At 36.1% G+C, this 15,224-nt stretch overlaps 1 protein-coding gene across 2 annotated transcripts in view; it reads left to right on the top strand.

Moving 5' to 3' along the window:
• ARL6 (ADP ribosylation factor like GTPase 6) overlaps positions 1–8,350 on the top strand; it is a 36,712-nt gene extending 28,362 nt beyond the window's left edge. Inside the window, exons 7-9 of one of the 2 annotated variants that reach the window (XM_040226647.1) lie at positions 338–393; positions 522–534; positions 5,681–8,350. In XM_040226647.1, the coding sequence (XP_040082581.1) occupies positions 338–393; positions 522–534; positions 5,681–5,714 (103 nt within the window). In that variant the 3' untranslated portion in view covers positions 5,715–8,350. The remainder of the gene's footprint in view (positions 1–337; positions 394–521; positions 535–5,680) is intronic. The other variant, XM_040226656.1, reaches the window with a different exon arrangement.
• The last annotated feature ends 6,874 nt before the right edge of the window (positions 8,351–15,224 follow it).

Below are 15,224 nucleotides of genomic sequence, written 5' to 3'. Positions count from 1 at the left end.
TGATAGGGGAAAGTAGGATGGTGTGCCCTATAATCCCATTACTGAGAGAATAGCTCAAAGTATATGTTTTGTTAATGCCAGTCCAAGTCATATTCCTAGAATAGTAAGATTTTAATGATATATTTTTATAAATGTCCATATAAATTAATGACGTTTTCTCATATCTTGATCCTAAACACTCAGACTTTTATATCCTATGTATATTCAGTTTCAGTACTTAACCAGTTTTGCTCAGATATGTTGTTAAATATATTAATTTGCCATATGGCACAATTGTAATTATTTATTCTTACAGTTTTTTGATGAAATGGATATTTTTCTGTTGGTTTTATTTCAGTGCTAGTGATGCCATAAAAGGAGAAGGATTGCAAGAAGGTGTAGACTGGCTTCAAGGTACATCATAAAAAACTGCATCTTCAGCCTTTATTTTCTTTCCAGTCGCATTTCTGTCCTTTTTTACATTTTATTTTTATTATATCACTGCCTTTTTCCCTCTTGTTTCCATCTATTTCTGCTATCAGAAAATACAATACAGTAAGTATCCAATACCTTGCTCCATTTACTTCAATTACATTTTTATAAAGGATTTATTTAAATAAAAAGTACTTATATCAATATACATGACAACTCTAGAATATAATTTTAATTTATAGCAATAAGTTTCTGTCAGATCTAGTAATAGAAGCACATTTGAATTTTGGGATAAATTTTAGACCTACTGTCAATAAATTCTTTGTGGCATGTGTCTTTCAAGAGTCATGCTGTACTCCACATGTAGCTTCATTTATACATGGCATGTTTCTACAAATTTTAGTACTCATATTAGTACTGTATATACTGGTATTCTGTTAGTGTTTCTGTATATCACAGTGCTATATGTTATTCATCAAAATAGCTATCACAGTTGGTACAGGCTTACTATACCAGATCTATCATTTTCCCTAAGGTTACATTGTCTATAAGACACAGGAATGGCCTGAAGCACTGTGACCCACACAGAGAAATAAAACGTGAATGTGCATGAAACCAAGTTCTATAAGTCCTTCTTATTATAGGACCCTGAAGGTCAAGCAAAAAAATTTCCATTTTTGAGCAGGACAGGGGATGATTTCTTTTAGGAACCTCCCTGCCCTGAATAAGGGTGAATAATGAGATTAACTTGTTAATCCATGAGCTGTGGTCTTGTGGCTATAAATTTAATTTCTTCTAGACATCCTTTTTATTCCAGGTATATGTGATTTTTTTTTTCTCTACTGTATGTCATGGTGGATCTAAGAGTAGCCTGCTTACCATACATAAAGAGACATAATATTTCTTTAGTTCAACGTACTAAATGTATATCTAATAAATATTTGTGTTATTAGTAAAATGTGGTGTTCTGGTTAACTACACAGGCTTGTATTTTTGTTTCTCTCTTTTGTCATATAGTCATCATGCCATTTACCATTACACTGTAAAGAACCTTCTAGTTACATTTTACAATTAAGTGAAACTTAACTGAGAACCTCTAAAAGTTCTCAGAATCACTAGTGGGATTTTTCTTTGAACACAACAATTTAGTTTTTCAGACTGTGTAAAGAAGTGATCAAAGTGACCATTATATGGGACTGATTCCACATAAAACAAATAGATTACAAAGGAACATTCTAGAGAAGACACTAGAAACATATTTTCAACCTTTATTTCTTATTTTAAGTACTTATTATTGCTCACAGCAGAGATATAGTGTGAATGGAAACCCACAATTGTTCATAATAAAAAATACAAAGCACAGTACTTAAGTGAAAATAAGTGATGGTCATCTGGATTTTAAATTGTACATCTTTTTATTTTGTCTGTAACAATAAGGCCACTAGGTGTCAGTAGTGATCCAACATCACAATGCCACTTGCCAACTCTAATCTTTGTCATTGATATTTCTTTGTATCTTAACTCCCAAATCTTTATAAGAAGGATACATTATTGAAAAAACAAGTTGTGCCCTTGTGTTGCCATAGTATTTTATGTAAACTTTACAATTCTCTGCAAGGTAAGTAGTAGTATCCCTATTTTATGTGGGCAGCATGATGTAGCAGTAAAAAACACTTGGACTTCTGAGTCTGTCAGATATATTCCACTACTTGTTAATTATTAACTAATGTCTTTATATTATACAGATAATTTTCCTCATCTATAAAATTAAAAAATAAAATATCCAAAATTGCCATACAGATTAAATGAAATGCTCTATGTATTAAAGTGCCTAGCTTAAGAAAGCACTCAAAAAATGTTCAGTTTATCCTTTTATGTAACTTCTCTATTTAACAGAAGAGGAAACTTAGTATGCAGATTTAAAACTATATCAGTTTGGTTTTGAGTAGGAGATCCTTTGTTCACAATTTCTATGTTATAATAAATAGTTTATATTTTTGATGTTCCTGTCTTTGGATTTGAAAACAGGTAAAAACCTACTTTGCAAAATAAGTGGCAGTAAATTTAGGAAACTAGTCTGTGCCTCTTCTTGTTAACTTACTATCAAGAAGTTTTTCTGTAAATCTTTGAAAGATGTTCTGAACTTAAATCTCTTCATTTTCCTTGCAAAATTCTGAAATTTCCTAACATCATAAACAAGGCTCTGGTTCATTTTGGACCAATTTAATTTTATTATTTTAAATTTAAGGTTGAAAAACTGAGGATAAAGTATTAAATGACACATTTTGTGCCATGATTCTATTCTCTTTTGGAGGGATTGTCAATTCCGTCCCAAAGACAAGATTGCATAAGTAGACTATTAAGTATTTTTAAAAACCATCAGAGGATATATAGAAACTATCGCAGAAGTGTAAGTTGTTTTCTAGCTCCGAAACTTAAATATTTATGAAAAAACAAAACATCATTCCACATGACTCATGAAACTTATTCACTGAGTCACTTTGTCTTATGGGAAAAGTTTATAATGCTTCCAGTTTTTATATAAGAATTTTATAAACTATGTATAGGGACATTCCATTGAAAAGCCAAGGACTGGACACACAGTTTCATCCCCTCTTCAAATCTCACTAAGAGTGAAGAGACTGAGGACAAAAAGAATGGGAGTGGCAAAAATGGTAACCAAATTTTGAAGCCAAATATGTGATGAATATTGAATAACTTAACAGACTTGAGAGAGTGCAATTCTAAGCTAGCACTGGCTCCTGCTGCTGCTAAGTCGCTTCATTCGTGTCCGACTCTGTGCGATCCCACAGATAGCAGCTCACCAGGCTCCCCCGTCCCTGGGATTCTCCAGGCAAGAACACTGGAGTGGGTTGCCATTTCCTTCTCCAATGCATGAAAATGAAAAGTGAAAGGGAAGTCACTCAGTCGTGTCCGACTCTTAGCGACCCACGGACTACAGCCTACCAGGCTCCTGCGTCCATGGGATTCTCCAGGCAAGAGTACTGGAGTGGGTTGCCATTGCCTTCTCCAAAGCTAGCACTGGAGAAAGCTGGAAACTATCCTAATTTACATTGCAGATCTCTTCAAAGGCTCAGGACTTGATGGAAATTAGAAATAAGGATGAGGTGAGACTGAAAGGAGATGCACAGGTATACATCCGTGCCCCAGAAGAAGACTGAAGGTTCATTCTTTGCAGAGAGTCGCATAGTATCTCTGGAGTGGAGAACACTGAGCACAACTGTGTGTTGGAATGCTAAACTGAAAATGAGGAGTAAATGAAAGTTTCATATTGAAGATTATAACCATGTTCTGCTTTCTCCTGATTCTCCTAGAAGACACTGGCAATAGGTAGAAGATAGAAAGCCAGCTTTGAGGAGTCAGACCAGCTAAGAGAAAAGTTCTAACGGTGTTAAACATTAGAAATTCTCAAGGAAATGGCCTAGCTGTACACTAGGATGAAGATTACTTTTGACAAGCCTCACACATGTAATGAAATTCCAGTCAACTTTATAGTGTTCACTTATACATATGAGAAGATAGCACAGTATTGCCAAGTATTTGAAGACAAAACATTAGGAATTATGGAGCAAAATAAAAAGTTTACAAAAAGACTATTTAGGGAGAACATTTCAAAACACTATTCGAGTAGCCTCAAAGAGATAAAAGAATATTACTTTCATGAATATGACAGGAATACTAATTGAGAAAGAATATGAGTTCTTGGAAAATAATAATAGAATAGTAGAAATGGTTGGATGACATTACCAACTCAATGGACATGAGTTTGAGCAAGCTATAGATGGTGAAGGACAGGGAAACCTGGCATGCTGCAGTCCATAGGGTCGCAAAAAGTCGAACACGATTGAGCGACTGAACAACAAGTAGAAATGGAAAACTCAATCAAAAGAAGATAAAATAGAGACATTCTCTAAGAAAGTACGAAAAAGACAATGGGGGGAGAAAAGATAAAGTAAGGAGTCATTTATGAGGCCCAAAATCCTAGTAAGAATTTCTGAAAGAGAACAGAGAAAATAGTGGAAAGTCATCAAATCATAAAACATTATTTTCCAGAACTGAATGATGAGTTTTTAGTTATAAGACCCCTTTAGAGCCCAAGGCGGTGGATGAAAATATTCCCACACCAAAGTGCATCATTAAACACTGAAGAGGGTGGAAAATTCACCATATTTCCTGAGAAGAAAATAAGAGATTTCATCGGAAGATTTCCTTAGATAAGGAAACAAAGTAGCATCAGACTTCTCACCAGCAACACTTGGAAGCAGTGCTTGGAAAAATCTAAGGAGAAAATAATATTCTCAGGCAGTATCAGTGTATTGTAACTGTAGAGAATTAAGACATCTTCAGCCATGTAAAGTCTCACGAGTTCACTTTCTATACAGTTTATTAATACTAAAGTAGCCACAGAGGTATACTTGTCAAAAACAAAGGAATAAAGCAGGAAAAATAAGGTACCATGAGATAGGGAAGTCTGCACAAGAAAGTTGGGAAGGAACGCCTAGCTTGATAATAGAGATCCTAGAGTTATAATGAAAGATCCCGTATGAAAATACCTGGACGAGCATGGAGAACAGCTCGTCAGATTAAAGAGTCTGCACAAGACTATAATGGAGAGTTCTTCAAGAAAGTGAAGATGATAGACCAGTTTTATTCCTCATACTAGTAAAGCCTGAAGCGGTGTGAGAGTAGGGGATTGAAGTATAATGTTAGTTACCTTTAAAAAAAGGCAGAGTTGGGGATGAAAAGCAATGATTCACTGCAGGGAAAACAAAATATAGTAGAAGAAAGGAAAAGTAACTGAAGTGTATCCCTTGTCCCAGCTGTGAGTAGCATTCACATAAAACATTACTGTTTTAGGAAAATGGGAGTATTGGAAGCATCATGAGGGTGGCAGAAGACGGTGTTACAAATGTGTGAGAGCTGAAGCCCTGTGTTACATTGAATTCAAGACGTAATGATAAAAGCATATTTAGAGATACAGAGGTAATCACCTAAAAAGGAGTTGGAAGTAGTTGCCTGTGAAGGGAGAAAGAAGGGATGAGGCAAGGGACTGATTTTTTAATACAAGCCTCGTAGAACTAGTTGAGTCTAATTGGGTGCATGTACAGTGACAAAAAGAAAAACTATAATACGAAGTGTGCTTTTTAAAAAAAAGCAGTTGTATGCATGGATTTGTCTTTGATTAATTTAGAAAATAGATTTTTGCCCTGTACAGACTAATAATTTTTTGTTTGGTTTTTGTTATCAGATCAGATCCAGGCTGTGAAGACATGAAAAAATAGTATTTGGAAACCTCAACAGTTTTCAATTGAAGAAATATATATTAAGGCAAACTGAATACTTTACATTTTTGAAAGGTGTCTTTACACCTAAGGATACTTCATAATCTTCTACTTGCATTTATGGACTCTTAATGAGGTTTTTAAGAAGATAGGACTTCAGGTATGCTAATCTGGCCATTAATTATATCAAAACTAAATCTTCCCCCCCAAAGAGCTCCCTCCCTAGATTTATCAACTTCTTGGTAAAGGTCTACATTTGGTTGTAATTAGAATGTTTATAAAGTCAGAGTTATCTCAGTACCCCATCATGATTAATGATATCTTTAATGCATTTTAGTTTTTAATTGTCCAAAAGTATAGTTTATGATATGACTTTGTAGTATGATGTGCTTGTGAAAAAGAACTTTATTTATAAGGGTCCTTGGGTAAATTAATATATATTAAAGCTTTACTATATGTCACCATCAACATAACCTAAAATGTAATGTATCAACTAGTGTGCTTTGTATGCCAAAAAGAATAATGCTGTGTTAATATGGCCTTTGGTGTTTTACTGTCAAACATTTGCAAATTATCTGAGACCAAGTTAAACAGAATTCATTTATTCAGTGAGTACATGTGAAATATCTCTGTATCTGTACTAGTTTGGCATTGTCCTAGGCAATGGTGATATAAGGTAAATAAAACATGTTGTTTATCCTCAGAGAACTTAAAAGATAATGAGGGGAAATTTGAGAATCTTTTCATACATAGTGTCTAATTTATTTCATTGGCTGAATGAAAATATTGCATTTTAAGATTAATTATTACAGTTGATTTTTTTCTTTCTTCCTTTAAATTGTGTCCAGTTTACTGTGGTACTTTGTTAAAATAGACTGTGACTCATAAACTATGATTTTCTTGTGCATGAACTGTTGCAAAAATATTCTTTAGAATTTTAAACATACTTCTGCCATCTACTGTTTGCAAATTGTGTTGCTTCTCACAACTTAGAGACTACTTGAAATTGTAAACACTAAATAGAAGCATTTGTTTTTAATCAATCACTGGGGAACTGTGGATAGAGCAGTAGTGTAACTCCTGAAAAATATTCCATATAAAGGAAAACTGTAATATACAGTACATAGCATCTTAAATATCCTGAGCTGTGAAAATGAAAGAAACAGAAGGCAAAAGGTAAGTGAATAATAAAGGTGTATTACAGTAACTACAGTAGTGGCATGTTTCACAGAGATTTGAATATAATAATTTTAAAACTATAGTAAAAATTCTATAATCCAGTTTCTCTTAGTCCAGAAGTCCCAGTGATTTGAAATTTGGCAAATTGAAAATTACCCAGACTATTCCCGTTGGAAAGCCAGCATTTTAGCTAGCTTGCCAACTTCTCATAAATGGTTTTGATGAGGATACAAGGTGAGTCTCATTAATCTAGAGTTGCTTCAAATATAAAAAAGATGTGAAGATGAAAACACTGCAATTCAACAAAAAAACTGATATGCTATAACTATTTTAGGAGGATGGAAAAAGTGGTGGTGCAAGAGAATTCAAATCCTTACCTACCATAAGGTAACAATAATAATAGCTATCATTGTATTTTGAGCAAAATATTATTACATGTATGGTATTTTGCATCCTATAATCCTGACAATAACCTTATGTACTAGATTCTAGTATTTGTTTTATAGACAAGGAAAGGACCTAAAAATGTTACTTGTTTAAGGTCACAGAGCTAAATGGTGGTTCTGGGATTCAGAACAAAACAATCTGTTTAAAATAGATGATTCAAGAGCTAAGAGTAATAGTGATTTTAGAAATATAGAGATATCTGTCATAAGAATAGCTAAAAGGATAGAAAAGTCTTTGCTGGGGTGGGAGAATAGGATGGGTGTGGAGGAGGTCATGGACAAGGGACTACTCCTTTATTTATTTTTGCTTTTTGTTTAAGTCTGTTTAACACTTCAAATTTTAAACTGGGCAGAAATGACTATGATAATAATTCTTAAAACTATGTTAATACTGAGCTAATTGGTATTCCACAAACTACAGTAGTTCATACCTATGCAAATACATGGAAGAGGGTACTGACTATTTCCTTTGTTTCCATAATCTCCAAATCTAGTTTATATGCATCCTTTCATACTCTATTTTCATTTAAAGATTATGTAGAAGCAAGTTGGGCTTTAGTGGTCACAGCATGCCATATAAGTGTATATACACTGAGGGTATTGCATTTGTATTTAACATATGCAATTAAAATGTATTTAGGCTAAAGCAAGGTTTTTTTATGATTAGACATCATTATGTTACAAAAATTAATTCATTATGCTCTACATTTCAATATGACACCTCATAAAATGTTGAAAAGTTAGCCTATTGTATATTTTGCATTTAAATGTTTGTAATGTGGCCCTATTCAGCCTGTGCCTTATAAATCACAAAAGAGCTGAGTTGTGTATATTTTTCATTTGTAGGTTGTCTGCTAAAAATTATGAATTCTGATTATTTTTTTCCTTTGAAATTTTCAGCCCACCATGTTGTAATTTCTATAAATATATGCAGTTACCCTTGAGAAAACTTAAGGCAAATACATCCTGCATGTAACTCTGGTAAATTAAAATACTGTGCATTTTAACTGACTCAGTGCATATTTTCTGCTTTCTGATTATTCCTTCTTTGTTGTTGGTCAGTTGCTAAGTGGTGCCTGACTCTTTTCGACCCCATGGACTGCAGCATGCCAGGCTTCCCTGTCCTTCACCGTCTCCTGGAATTTGCTCAGACTCATGTCCATTGAGTCGGAGATGCCATCTAACTGTCTCATCCTCTACCGCCCCCTTTTTTTCTTGCCCTCAGTCTTTCCTAGCATCAGGTTCTTTTCTAATGAGTCAGCTCCTCGCATCAGATGGTCATTCGATTTTAATGCCACACTTGGCTGCTTCATGGACACAGAGTGTTAAGCTTTTTTTCTGATGATTTGGAATAAACCACAAAGAACAAATTAAATTCTTTTCCAAATTTCAATTTAGCATGTGATGCTAGAAGTCATAGAGGAACAGTAGGTACTTTGAAAATAAAATTTGGTTAGAACTATAGTAGTAATAATAAACATTTTATATGTTTTTTAATATTTTATATGTGTGCCAGGCACTAAGCACTTTACATATATGTATTAATTCATATTTAATCCTCATAACAACTCTGTAAGGTAAATGCATTTACTTCTGTTATGTTGATCACAGATGAACAAACTACTGTTCTATTTTTGTATGGCTCTTGAGCTAATAATGGTTTTACATATTTTTTAAATATAAATTTTACACTTACATTTTTAAAAAGTTGTTTTTTAAAGAGCAACATATTTTTTATTTAAGAAGCAAAATTTTATGTTTTGTGACCCGCAAAACATAAAATTATTTACTGTCTGGGGCCTTGCATAAAATCTTTGCCGACTCCTATTGTAGATGACGAAGATGAGGCAGAGGAAGTTAAGTAGCTTGCCTATGATCCCACTGCAAATAAAGAGAGGACTCCAGATTTTGAGTCTAGACTAAATTGTCCCCATAATTTGTGTTCTTAATCTCTGCAAGCCTTCTCAGAAAGCTAAAAATCATTCTAAAATGAAATGAAGCAACTTAAAATTACTTCTTTTTTAAAAGAATTATTTTGGGGTGTGCTGGGCGCTGCGCTTGGGTTCTCTCTAGTTGTGGTGTGTGGGCTTCTCACTACAGCAGCTTCACTTGTTGCAGAGCATGGGCTGTAGACCTTGCTGTAGACCTTCAGTGATTGTGAGGCTTGTGCTTAGTTGTCCCACCTGTTCTCTGCCTTGGCAGGCATATTCTCAACCACTGGACCATCAGGGAAGTCCTACTTCTTAAATAATTTTACTAAAGGTGAACAATTAGATGCAAATGGCTGAAAAGTAATGCCCTTTTAAAATTTTTAAGTTAATTATTTGTTGTTTATCAGCAGGCAGATTCTTTACCACTGAACCACCAGAGAAGTTCTGAAAGTGATGCTCTTTGAAACCCCTCTGTGGCCCCCCGACCAGTTATATTGATGTCCTGATCCTCTGAAGTCTTTTTTCCTTCCTTTTATTTAAAAGGGTGGCAAACAGATGGGGCAGATTCTGAAATATCAGGCATGTTAAAGTTGCAAAGTTTAATCACACAGATTATCCCCAAGCATCTGATTTGGACTCCTTGATTTCTCAAGTTTACCAACATTTTGAGGTAAATGATAACTAGTGGAACCTGGCAAGTTACAGTCCGTGGGGTCACACAGTTGGACACTACTGAACAACTTTCATTTCATGTATTAAAATATTAATGAGATAGAGTTATGTTTCCAATTAAGGGTAATCATTAATGTTGGAGTTAAAGCCAACTTCACATTTAAGCTCTATTTTCTTAGGCTCAGTGTAATGTGTGTGCATGTGTATGTATCAGAATGCATATCTAAAGGTCATAGGAAGCTCTCAGTTCACTCACAGTAGTGATCATTAACTTTTTCCCCAAGGCTTTCTGGGGCAGGTTTAACATCTTACAGATATGTTATCCTTTCTGTGTTGTGGGTTTGTGTGTGTTTTTTTTTTTCTTTGTTGTTTTTTGATACTGTTAAATTTGATACACCAGCTCTTGCCATTTCTGGAAACTTTTACTGCATTTTTTTAGTTACTGGATTGTAAGTATCTTAAATACTGTCCACTCATTCAGTGAGTTTAATTTCTAGGTTCACATAATATCTCTGATTATCCCTTTTTACATTGTTAAACCCTCATACTGTAAATAATTTTATTTCATTTATGCATAGGAGGCAATATTTTTCTATCAATCAGACTTGCAAATATAACAAGCAGAGCCATCAATAGTTACCACAAAATTTGTCTGTGTGGGAAGTGGGTATAAACTTAAGAAATAGACTGCAGTTCTTTCTTAAATCAGGACAGTTCTGAGGCATCCCCTCCATAGCAAGCAGGCACTAAGTCTTTTTTGTGAATAGGGTTTGCTCTACAGTAGAATAGGATTCAAGGAACAACTATATCTAAGAAGTCTACAAGTGTATTTTTTAAGTTATTTTTATTCATTAATTTATTGCCTGTGCTGGGTCTTCAATGTTGCATGCAGGCTCTCTCTAGTTGCAGCAAGTGGGGGCTACTCTTTGGTTACAATGCATGGGCTTCGCATTGCAGCGGCTTCATTGTTGTGGAGCATGGACTCTAGAGGGCATGGGCTGCAGTAGTTGTGGTGCATGGTCTTAGTTGCCCTGTGACATGTGGAATCATCCTGGACCAGGGATTGAACCCATGTCCCCTGCATTGGCAGGCAGATTCTTAGCACTGGACTACAAGGAAGTCTGGTATTTCCTTTTAATGTAAGAGAATTACTAGTGCCACAAAGAACACTTTATTTACATTTAAACATTTTATAGTACTCTGCATTTAACTTAATAGATCCATTAGATTTATTTAAATATCTGTCTTACGTATCCTACCTTCCAGAAGCAAACTGAGGAAGAGTTTCTACATCCTATGGTCACTTCATAAGAAAATGAAAAACCAAAATGCTAAGGTCTTTTTCTAAGGAAACCTTGAAATTATGCAGTTAACTCAAGGTTTTTTTCCATCTTTTTTCCTTTAGCTTTGCTTCAAGTTGTTCTTCAGAAAGCATAAGTTAATATTGATATATATGCATTTATTAAGATAATCCTCTAATCAACTGCAATCAGAAAAAAATAGTATAACTGCAAGGGTAAACTCTCTAATTATAAAGGAGGAATCCAAATTCATACCTGTTCTTCCTCCTTACCGAATATTGTATGGTATTGGAGGTGGCAGTGGTGTCCTCATTAAAACTTAGATCTGGGCTAACTCTCAGGAAAATCATGATCAGATTGCTTCCAAGTCCTCGTAGCTCTCATGGAATAGATAGCTCTCTAATAGTACATTTGCTGATTTCAGTAAACCAGGGTCACACTCTGGAAGCCAGAATGTGAACACATTAGGGATTGACACGATTCTGCCTAATAATGTCTTTTCAGACATACATACCCAGGTCAGTAGGTGCCCAATATGCTACAGGAGACCAGTGGAGAAATAACTCCAGAAAGAATGAAGGGATGGAGCCAAAGCAAAAACAATACCCAGTTGTGGATGTGATTGGTGATAGAAGCAAGGTCCGATGCTGTAAAGAGCAATATTGCATCAGAACCTGGAAGGTCAGGTCCATGAATCAAGGCAAATTGGAAGTGGTCAAACAGGAAATGGCAAGAGTGAACGTTGACATTCTAGGAATTGGCAAACTAAAATGGACGGGAATGGGTGAATTTAACTCAGATGACCATTATATCTACTACTGTGGGCAGGAATCCCTTAGAAGAAATGGAGTAGCCATCATGGTCAACAAGAGAGTCTGAAATGTGGTACTTAGATGCAGTCTCAAAAATGACAGAATGATCTCTGTTTGTTTCCAAGGCAAACCATTCAATATCATGGTAATCCAAGTCTATGCCCCAACCAGTAACGCTGAAGAAGCTGAAGTTGAACGGTTTTATGAAGACCTACAAGACCTTTTAGAACTCACACCCAAAAAAAGATATCCTTTTCATTATAGGAGACTGGTATGTAAAAGTAGGAAGTCAAGAAACACCTGGAGTAACAGGAAATTTGGCCTTGGAAAACGGAATGAAGCAGGGCAAAGACTAATAGAGTTTTGCCAAGAAAATGCACTGGTCATAGCAAACACTCTCTTCCAACAACACAAGAGAAGACTCTACACATGGATATCACCAGATGGTCAACACTGAAATCAGATTGATTATATTCTTTGCAGCCGAAGATGGAGAAGCTCTATACAGTCAACAAAAACAAGACCAGGAGATGACTGTGGCTCAGATCATGAACTCCTTATTGCCAAATTCAGACTGAAATTGAAGAAAGCAGGGAAAACCACTAGACCATTCAGGTATGACCTAAATCAAATCCCTTATGATTATACAGTGGAAGTGAGAAATAGGTTTAAGGGCCTAGATCTGATAGATAGAGTGCCTGATGAATTATGGACGGAGGTTCATGACATTGTACAGGAGACAGGGATCAAGACCATCCCAATGGAAAAGAAATGCAAAAAAGCAAAATGGCTATCTGAGGAGGCCTTACAAATAGCTGTGAAAAGAAGAGAAGCAAAAAGCAAAGGAGAAAAGGAAAGATACAAGCATCTGAATGCAGAGTTCCAAAGAATAGCAAGAAGAGATAAGAAAGCCTTCTTCAGTGATCAATGCAAAGAAATAGAGGCAAACAACAGAATGGGAAAGACTAGAGATCTCTTCAAGTAAATTAGAGATACCAAGGGAATATTTCATGCAAAGATGGGCTCGATAAAGGACAGAAATGTTATGGACCTAACAGAAGCAGAAGATATTAAGAAGAGGTGGCAAGAATACACAGAAGAACTGTACAAAAAAGATCTTCATGACCCAGATAATCACGATGGTGTGATCACTCACCTAGAGCCAGACATCCTGGAATGTGAAGTCAAGTGGGCCTTAGGAAGTACCACTATGAACAAAGCTAGTGGAGGTGATGGAATTCCAGTTGAGCTATTTCAAATCCTGAAAGATGATGCTGTGATGGTGCTACGCTCAATATGCCAGCAAATTTGGAAAACTCAGCAGTGGCCACAGGACTGGAAAAGGTCAGTTTTCATTCCAATCCAAAGAAAGGCAATGCCAAAGAATGCTCAAACTACCGCACAATTGCACTTATCTCACACACTAGTAAAGTAATGCTCAAAATTCTCCAAGCCAGGCTTCAGCAGTGTGAACCAAGAACTTCCAGATGTTCAAGCTGGTTTTAGAAAAGGCAGAGGAACCAGAGATCAAATTACCAACATCTGCTGGATCATGGAAAAAGCAAGAGAGTTCCAGAAAAACATCTATTTCTGCTTTATTGACTATGCCAAAGCCTTTGACTGTGTGGATCACAGTAAACTGTGGGAAATTTCGAAAGAGATGGGAATACCAGAGGATCTGACCTGCCTCTTGAGAAACCTATATGCAGGCCAGGAAGCAACAGTTAGAACTGGACATGGACCAACAGACTGGTTCCAAATAGGAAAAGGAGTACGTCAAGGCTGTATATTGTCACCCTGCTTATTTAACTTCTATGCAGAGTACATCATGAGAAACGCTGGGCTGGAAGAAACACAAGCTGGAATCAAGATTGCTGGGAGAAATATCAATAACCTCAGATATGCAGATGACACCACCCTTATGGCAGAAAGTGAAGAGGAACTAAAAAGCCTCTTGATGAAAGTGAAAGTGGAGAGTGAAAAAGTTGGCTTAAAGCTCAACATTCAGAAAACGAAGATCATGGCATCTGGTCCCATCACTTCATGGGAAATAGATGGGGAAACAGTGGAAATAGTGTCAGACTGTATTTGTTTGGGCTCCAAAATCACTGCTGATGGTGACTGCAGCCATGAAATTAAAAGATGCATACTCCTTGGAAGAAAAGTTATGACCAACCTAGATAGCATGTTGAAAAGCAGAGACATTACTTTGCTGACTAAGGTCCATCTAGTCAAGGCCATGGTTTTTCCTGTGGTCACGTGTGGATGTGAGAGTTGGACTGTGAAGAAAGCTGAGCGCCGAAGAATTGATGCTTTTGAACTGTGGTGTTGGAGAAGACTCTTGAGAGTCCCTTGGACTGCAAGGAGATCCAACCAGTCCATTCTGAAGGAGATCAGCCCTGGGATTTCTTTGGAAGGAATGATGCTAAAGCTGAAACTCCATTACTTTGGCCACCTCATGCGAAGAGTTGACTCATTGGAAAAGACTCTGATGCTGGGAGGGGTTGGGAGCAGGAGGAGAAGGGGACGAGAGGATGAGATGGCTGGATGGTATCACTGACTCGATGGACGTGAGTCTGAGTGAACTCCAGGAGTTGGCGATGGACAGGGAGGCCTGGCATGCTGCGATTCATGGGATCGCAAAGAGTCAGACACGACTGAGCGACTGAATTGAACTGAACTGCCTAATAATGTAAATCAGACTATTATGTTTAGAAAAGTTGTTTCATTTTCTTCAAAATTATTCTAGAATTTGACTCAGTACTTATTTTAGAAACGTGTGCATGAGCTTGATTTCAAAGACAACAGTTGTGTTTGAATATTTGAGTATTCTGTAATCCTTTTTTGAGGAAGCTGATGCATTTCATCTTCCCTTTTTTATACTTCCTAGTCACTCTTATTTTGAATATCTACTTACTATCTAAGATCCTTTTCTCTACTGTTTTCTAAAGTGTTTTCTGAGCAAGTATATAAGTTTCTAGGGTTCTCTATGGAAAGTCTTAACATTTTCTATTTAATTGAACCATATGGCATTGCCATTTTGTCGGCCCAAAGCAGCTGAATGAAAGCTTAGCCTTAACCAGAGGTCACCTGGAAACTTCTAAGTGGCTTAATTCTTTACTAAGTGTCAAAGCAGACACAACCTAGCCTGCCCCAAAAGGGACCTATG

The sequence above is a fragment of the Oryx dammah genome, unplaced genomic scaffold (assembly GCF_014754425.2).
Source record: "Oryx dammah isolate SB20612 unplaced genomic scaffold, SCBI_Odam_1.1 HiC_scaffold_2, whole genome shotgun sequence".
Lineage (NCBI taxonomy): Eukaryota > Metazoa > Chordata > Mammalia > Artiodactyla > Bovidae > Oryx > Oryx dammah.
The sequence above is the reverse complement of the archived record's forward strand: the minus strand, read 5'-3'. Positions and strand labels throughout refer to the sequence as shown.